This window comes from Metschnikowia bicuspidata (assembly GCF_001664035.1).
Source record: "Metschnikowia bicuspidata var. bicuspidata NRRL YB-4993 chromosome Unknown METBIscaffold_1, whole genome shotgun sequence".
In the NCBI taxonomy this organism is placed as follows: domain Eukaryota; kingdom Fungi; phylum Ascomycota; class Pichiomycetes; order Serinales; family Metschnikowiaceae; genus Metschnikowia; species Metschnikowia bicuspidata.
This window is the reverse complement of record NW_017387731.1, coordinates 5023966-5032392: the sequence shown is the minus strand read 5'-3', so window position 1 is coordinate 5032392 and position 8427 is coordinate 5023966. Positions and strand designations below refer to the sequence as shown.

The window sequence follows — 8427 nt, the reverse complement described above, 5'->3', positions numbered from 1 at the left end:
AGTTTTTGTTTTTGTTGTTTTTGTTGTTTTCTGTCTTTTTGTTGTTTTCTGTGTTTTTGGTGTTTTTTTCGTTTTGTTGGTTTTGTTGTGTTTTGTTAGTTTTGTTGTGTTTTGTTAGTTTTGTTGTGTTTTGTTAGTTTTGTTGTGTTTTGTTGGTTTCGTTATTTTGTTTTCGGGCCTAGTTGGAGCTTCACTTGCAGGGAGAGCCTGGGCCCAAGCCTGGCATGGCCGCATCGTGGATCATAATGGCCGATGGGTCGACCGCACGTGTCGCGGTGCCAGAGGCTACTCAGAAGGTGCTGAGACAGACTTAATTCAATACAGTCATCACAACAACCTATTACTAAAAGCACAAAATCATCTCCATATCTTATATATGTAAATCTACTAGTATATGTCCATAGGATTACCTTCAAAACGGATCTCGTAAGTAAAATATTAGCATCATTTACAGTTCTGGTTCTATTTTCAAGTTTTACTAAATACTTCAAATGTGTGAAGTATTATATAATATAGTTTAGAACTCAGTACATTATCTTGTGGAATACCTTTTTTAGATCCATTTTTCATCTGTACTCCTGTACATATACATTTATATATTAATGAGAGACTTTATGACATTTAATATCTTCAATTATTTCTATTAGTTTATGATGTGGAATGATATCTAAACATTTTAATATATGGATATTACCTTGAAAAACTCACTTATATTTAGAACCTGCTGAATACAAATCTTCCAAAGCTGTATGTCCTGATTTATTTCGTAGAAATCTTTTATTTAAAAATTTAGGTTCTCAAATAATTTCTATTATTGATGCTAAACCTGTTGTACTATCTTATCTCTAAAACAACTTATATCTAAAGGTTTTAGTTGTTTAGATATTTCTATCCTTTTTAAAGGTTCTGGTTGGTATTTACCTGCTACTATTTCTTTAGCTAGCTTCTCAAAATAATAAAATGATATATCATCTATACTCTTATTTATGATATTTGGCATTTTTAAGTATGCAGCAATTCAAAAGTAAGGATCACTTAATATACCTCTTAAATTACTATTTTTTTTTCTTTTTTATATGCTTTTAGTTCATTCATTAGAAGGCGGTGATCTGAGTTCTTTGAGTTATTTTGAAGGATGAATCATTGGCGTGTCCCTCATGATCGCTTGGCAATCGACGATGCACAATCTCAACCGGCCAGACCCCGTCCGTATGGTGCTCCTTGGAGAAGCGATCTTGGTCTCTTTGGAGAAAAGACCGTTTTTTTTGAAATATGAGATCTTGGTCTCTTTGAAGAAAAGACTTTTTTTTTTGGAAATATAAGATCTTGGTCTTCTTGGAGAAAAGATCTTGGTCTCTTTGAAGAAAAGACCTAGTCTTTTTGAAGAGGATTTTTGAAAAGTAAGCTCTGCAGTGTCCTTGAAGAATAAGATCTTAGTCTCTTCAAAGAACAAGATCTGTAGTGTCCTTGAGGAGTAAGGTATTAGTCTTTTGAGGAGCAAGGTCTTTCGTCTCTTTGAAAAATAGGATCTTTGGTCTCTTTGAAGAAAAGATCTTAGTGCCCTTCAAGAAAAGATCTAAGCCTCCTTTAAGAAAAGATCTAAGTCTCTTTAAAGAAACGATCTTATTCTCCTTGATGACAAGGTATTAGTCTCCTTGAGGATCAAGATTTTTGGTCCCTTTGAAGAATAAAATCTGTAGTCTCCTTGAAGAATAAAATCTGTAGTCTCCTTGAAGAGTAAGATCTGTAGTGATCTTGAAGAAAAGATCTTGGTCTCTTTGAAGAGCAAGGTCGTTAGTCTCTTTGAAGTATAAAATATTTAGTTTCTTTGAAAAACAGGATCTTAGCCTCCTTGAAGAAAAGATATGTAGTCTCCTTGAAGAATAAGATCTTAGTTTGCTTGAAGAAAATATTTCAGTTTTTTTGAAGAGCAAGGTCTTTAGTCTCCTTGAAAAGATCTAAGTTTCCTTGAAGACCAAGGTCTTTAGTCTTTTTGAAGAAATAATCTCAGTCTCCTTGAGGATCAAGGTATTAGTACCCTTAAGAGTCAAGGTCTTTAGTCTCTTTGAGGAATGAGGTCTTTATTCTTCTTGAAGAAAAGATCTTAGTCTCTTTGAAGCATAAGATCTTAGTCTATTTTCAGAAGAGATCTTAGTCTCCTTTAAGCATAAGATCTCAGTCTCTTTGAAGAAAAGATCTCAGTCTCCTTGAAGAAAAGATCTTTTTTTTTCCTTAAAGAACAAGGTACTAGTTTTCTTGAGGAGCAAGGTCGTTGGTCTCTTTGAGAAATAAGATTTGTAGTTTCCTTGAAGAAACGATCTTAGTCTCCTTGAAGAAACAATCTCAGTCTCCTTGAAGAGCAAGATCTGCAGTTTCTTTAATGAATAGAATCTTTAGTCTCTTTGAAAAATAAATCTCCATTCTCCTTGAGGAATAAAATTTGTAGTTTCCTTGAGAACAAGATCTTAGTCTCTTGAAATATAAGATCTTTGGTTTCTATGAAAAAAAACTGAGTCTCCTTGGAGAACAAGATTCTCAGTCTCTTTGAACAGTAAAATATTCTCCATAAAGAATAAAGTCTGTAGTTTCCTTAAAGAACAATAAATATCTTTGAAAAATAAATTCTTATTCTCCTTAAAGAAATGATTTTAGTCTCCTTTGAAGAGCAAGATCCTTAGTCTCTTTGAAAAACAAAATCTTTATTCTCCTTGAAGAATAAGATCTTTAGTCGCTTTGAAACAAAAGATTTTTAGTCTCCCGTCCTCATGGCTTGGAGGTGTTATACTCCTCCTGATGCAGAAGTCACCGTGCATTTATCTGCTTGCGCTCTTGATCTCAAAATTCTTTGAACCCCTTTGGTTTGAGGTCTACCAGTTCCACTTTTCTGACAGAAATATTGTCGCATTATTACCAAATAACTGTGAAACATCCAAATACTAGTGGAAAAAGCTAGAATTTGCAGAGCCAAGGAGTTTGAACGCATTGGCTCCAGCCGACAACTTTTTAGAAAACTCAACAAAATCAAATTGGTTCGTCACCACGATTTTCAGGATATATACTCGAAACGTCGCATGAATAGGCTCCTCACGTCCGCTCCAGCCATCTGAGTTGAAGCGATTACAACAGGATACTTATCCTAGGAACTGATGTCGTAATAGTTATTACGTAATCAGAAACAAATCAAGAGGATTGTCCAGGCCGTACCTAACGGAAGGGGGGCCGAGTTTCAACACTTGGTTTGATCTGGGAGCTGCTTGAATGTTTTTATATTAGTGGAATAGTTTTGCTCTTTTAATCAGATGAATCTACCAAAACAAATACTACTTTTACCGAACATCAGATTCTATCTTCAGACGTTTTCTGCAGTGGATGAACGTATGTCCTCAACTTTTCCAATTCTCATATTCAAAACATTAGGTTCCACAAAATGTACATATTCCTCTGCATCAATATTATTCATGTTAAATAAGTCTAACACGCCAGAATAGGGTACTCATCTATCGAAAATGCAATAATGACCCCAAGTACAATACTACTAATACACAATGGATCACACGCCGCACAACAAACGAAGAAAAAGATGCTCGTTAGAAAGGGGTCAGCGTCATACAAAAATGACGCATACAAGGCAATTATTTAATGCTACCCCTTTGTACAAGGCTATTCTTAACTGCCCTCTGAACCGTTTGTGTTAGTTTCATACGGCTCGCCAAAAATGAAGTTCTCAAGAATATAATTATAGAAAGAGATTTTAATGCATATACCAGGTAATCCCCTTAATCAGGGATTTTCATGAGTAAACACCTGAGAAGTCACCAGAGTGTAGCTCTTTTTGATGGTATATTCGGAATCTGTTTACGAAGATGTGACCAACTCATGCGCGAAAGATTTACCAATAAGAACGATCTAAGATCTTTAGCTTGTCCTATATACAATAGTATAACCGAAAATAACAATACTTTGTCAAATCCAGATGTAATGATGAGTTGTTAAGTATAAATAGTTATATTGTCAAATCTAAGATAGATGTATTAAATTTGTGCAGAACCTTAACTTCTTGAGGCATTAAAATACCTCTTTGGGGATCTGGATTAAAACGTATTTCCTTAATTTAAATGATTTTCTAGCCCCTTTTAATTCAAACTTCAATCTATCTCAATGAGCAAGACACAACCAATAAACGTCTTGTTAAAGAGTAGTCGCCAGCAACTGAATAAATAGAAAGAAAGTAAAATGGCTGCGATGAGCTAAATCTTTTCAAGCTGTAGCAAGAACCTTAAAAAGATGCGTAGTGTTATGAACTTATTTTCCATAATAACTAATCAAACAATGCATATGTACGCTAAATAGGACTTTTATGATTTCTAGAGTAGCGGAATAACCTATTTTTTGTTTTTAGAACATCAGGCACCCAACCTGAATCCTTGAGTAATTTGAAGGGAAGATGTTTTCATCATATAAATTCAAGACCCCGACGGCGTGAGAATTCTTCAACATCTAGTCTTATTCTATGCACTTCATAAAAATGATCAGCATAGCTGGTAAACAGCATACGTCTAAAAGTAGGGCCTCTCAAGTTGTTGAATGTAGATCTCATAAGTATGTAATCGTATAGTACATGAATATTTCACAGAATATGAAGATCTGTCATAGAATACCTCTCACCGAATACGAATATGTCTCATAGGTTATGTATATCTGTCCTAGGATACATATCTGCTGCATACCAGAATCTCTCACAGAATATATATCTGTCTTAGTATACGAATAGGCTAGGCATTCTTCTCTGTGTTTCAGAACCGTGAATTTCATACCTATGTTATACTACACTTTTACATTCTAATGATGCTGATATTCTAAATCTTTATGAGCTGATACTATATTCTTCCATGTATTTACCAAATGTATATAATACTGTACTAGCTGATAAAGGACTCAGCACTGCCTCAAGGAGTCCCCATAAGTTAAGAAAACGACCATGAAAGGCCGCATCAACTTTATGTACTAATTCACGTGTTCTTTGACACTTCAGATATCTTTCTCATGAATATAATTATATCATGAGGTATAGTACCAAAGCACTTACTGCCATGTGCGCTGCTCATCTGAACGCAAGGCTAAGGTCGGGCAAGTCCACTGGAAACAAGACCGTCCTGGCGTTCATGGTCCATGTGAGCGAGCAGCGTACTCGATACCTATCTTATGACATCGAGTACACAACATCCAGAGTAGCATTCGAAGCTAATTAAGTAAGGAAGTTACCTTTTTCATATTAACAATGTGACATCTATGTTTTATATACAACCTGCTAGATCTAGAGCTTTCCATAGTATACATAAAGATGGTCTGCGGGTCTGCATCACCCGTTTGGGTATAAACACCAGCCGCAGCAACACACGAAGATACCGGGCCGCCCATGGCAGAACAGTGTGCTGGACACAGGGCCCATCTCTGCTCCTCCGTGTCCTGTTGACGCGGCCCCGCCAGCCGCCTATGTGCGCTGTCGCCAGTCGTGCATTCTGGAGCAGAAAGCAGGCCAGCGCCAGGTGGGCATGGCGCAACAGAGTCACCTTCTATACACCTGCCCCAGAGTGGGCCCGAGCGTCCGCTTACCCCTCGAGCGGCTTCAAGCAGTACATTCTCACCGGGTACAACTCGCGCGGCATGCCCTTCTGCACGTCGCTGGCTATGAGCTTGTAGCCCGCCATCTGGAAAAGAAGCCTGAACTTGGCGTCCGTCCTGGTCACGCTCAGGTCCGTGGGGTCGAAAATGTCGTCGACGGGCGCGATGTTCTCCTTGACGATCAACGTGCCGTTGGGCATCAACGCCTCCCTGCACCGGGCCCAGAAGCGCACCAACTCTTCGTCCGGCAACTGGCCCACGCACCACTGGCACCAGACCAACCAGTACAGGCCCCTCTTCTCGCTGGCGCACCGCCACTCTTGCATGCCAATGTCGTAGATGTCGCCCAACCGGCCCTTCTGCGCCACGGGCACAAGCTCGCTGCGCATCTGCTGCACAAACGGCTGGACCGGCTCCAACAAGTCGCAGCGGTCGCTGACTTTCCACAAGAAGTCTCGCGTGATGCGCCCGATGCCCGCCCCCATGTCGATGGTGAGCTTCGGCATCCCGGCGGGGCACTGCATGCGCGTCTGGAGCTTGCGGAGGAACGTGGCAGACCCGATGATGTCGGCCTTCGGCACCGGCGTCTGTTCGCCAAAGCCTCCTAGCACTCCGTCGACGGACGCCGGCACAGACAGCCAGTACGAAATGGCGTCCGCGTAGTCTATGAGGGCGTTGGGGTCGTGGTTCTCGCAATGCGCGTCGGGGGCAGTGTCGGCGGATTTGGCGGGCATGTCTGGTGGATCTCGACGGGTATTTGGTGGATCTGGACGGGTGGTTGGTGGTTTTGTTCGGGCTGCGAGTGCCTCGTTGGGCCATCGCACTTCGCGGGCCGGCCCTGGCTGGGGCCGCAGAGGAAATCTGCGAAGCATTAATAGTGCCCAGTGAAGAGAACCAGCAACATTTAGTCAAAGAATGTTTAGTAAGTGAAGAGAACCAGCAACATTTAGTCAAAGAATGTTTAGTACAGAAGCAGGAAGCTCAAAAACTGTACTGAATAGTCTTGACAGTCTTAGAGCCAGGTCCAAAGATAATCCTAATAGTATTATAGATCGTAAACTATATAAGACATTCATATTAAACAAAAATCTTATAAAGATAGCTTATAATAATTTAAAATCTAAACCAGGTATGATTCTGACATTTAATGATATATCAGAAGAAATATTAGATAAAATATTATAAAATTAAAAGATAACACTTTTCAATTTAAATAAAAAACGTATAACAATATCTCAAGATAATAAATTTCTTTGATTCATAGATAAATTAAAATCTGTAGATAATCCTGAAGATCAATTAGTTCAGGAAGTAATTCGTATAGTATTAGAAGCTATTTACGAACCATTATTTCTTGATGTATCTCATGGATATCGTCCTAATAAAAGTTGTCACTCAGCATTAAGAAAAATATTTACTACATTTAAAGGTTGTACCTGATGAATATCTAATATAATCCCAATGGAAAGTAATATTATACCTCATGATAAATCAATAGATATATTATCTTATATAATTAGTGATCAAATATTCATAGAATTAACACGTAAAGTATTAAATTCTGATTATTTATGTATACGTAAAACTGACATAACACCGAAAGGTTCAATAATTAGTCCAATTTTAATATCCCCGGCTTTGCCGGGTATATTAGCTAATATTTAACTACATCAATTAGATTTCTTCGTTATTAACTAAAAGATGAATTTGATTTCAAAGGTAAATATGATAGTATTCAATATAGATATCATAATTTTGGAGATAATTCATTAAGTCATAATTACACTCGTAAGTTACAGTATATTAGATATGCCGATGATTGAATAGAAGCTATAAATGGTTCGTATCATGATACTAAATTAATACTAAATAAGATAAGTTATTTCTGCTTTAATGAATTAGGATTAAATTATGAAATAACTAAAATAACCAATTCTTATAAAGATCATATTCCATTCTTAAATACTTTAAACATTATAATGGTAAATCTATTACTTCGGGTAAATATATCAAACGTAATTCTAATTTTATAGTTTTTAATGCTCCTATGGATATAATAAAATCTAAATTAGCTAAGCTGGATTTATATCTAGAAAAGCTAATAAAGATATAGGAATGTCTAAATATACTTGATTGAATTTAAAACCCCAACAAATATTACATTTAGCTAATAGTATTATTAGAGGTTTTCTTAATTCTTATTCATTTGTATTTAATAAAAATCAGTTAACAGGATATATTTTATACATCATTAAAGATTTTGTTTTACGTACATTTGTTCATAAATATCGTTTGGGTACAAGATCCAAAGTATATGGAAAATTTGGTAAAAATTTACAAATTAAAGATTTAGTTAATCGTAATAAAAATAATACACCTAGAGTATTAGCAACCTTATTAAAACCATAAAATTACAAGTAAAATGTCTTATAACTACTATAAATGTATTTTTAAACCCTTTTTATTTAGCTTATTGTTTTATATGTAAAAGTTATTATAGAGTTCAAATTCATCATATAATAATGATGAAAGATCTAAAAGCTATAAAAGGTATTTCAGTTTATTTGATGGCTGAAGCTTATCGTAAACAATTACCTCTTTGTAGGGTTGTTATATGAAAGCTATCATGATGGTAAAAAACCCTAAAGGTATTTGATTCACCATTAAAACCCTAAAGGTATTTGTTTCAACAATTAAAACCTAAAGGTCTTTGATGCATTTTTTGAATGTAAATCAAATCTAAGGCTGAATAAATGTTGTGGAGAGCCGTATGATCAGGAAACTATCACGTACGGTTCGGTGACG

General features: G+C 36.7%; 1 protein-coding gene across 1 annotated transcript; it reads right to left on the bottom strand.

Annotated features, from left to right (window-relative positions):
* Nucleotides 1-5262: 5262 nt before the first annotated feature.
* Nucleotides 5263-6419, bottom strand: METBIDRAFT_30689 (N-terminal protein methyltransferase). The gene has a single exon (XM_018855684.1). The coding sequence runs from the start codon at nucleotides 6354-6356 to the stop codon at nucleotides 5610-5612; it is 747 nt and encodes a 248-aa protein (XP_018714892.1). The 5' UTR covers nucleotides 6357-6419; the 3' UTR covers nucleotides 5263-5609.
* Nucleotides 6420-8427: the final 2008 nt, after the last annotated feature.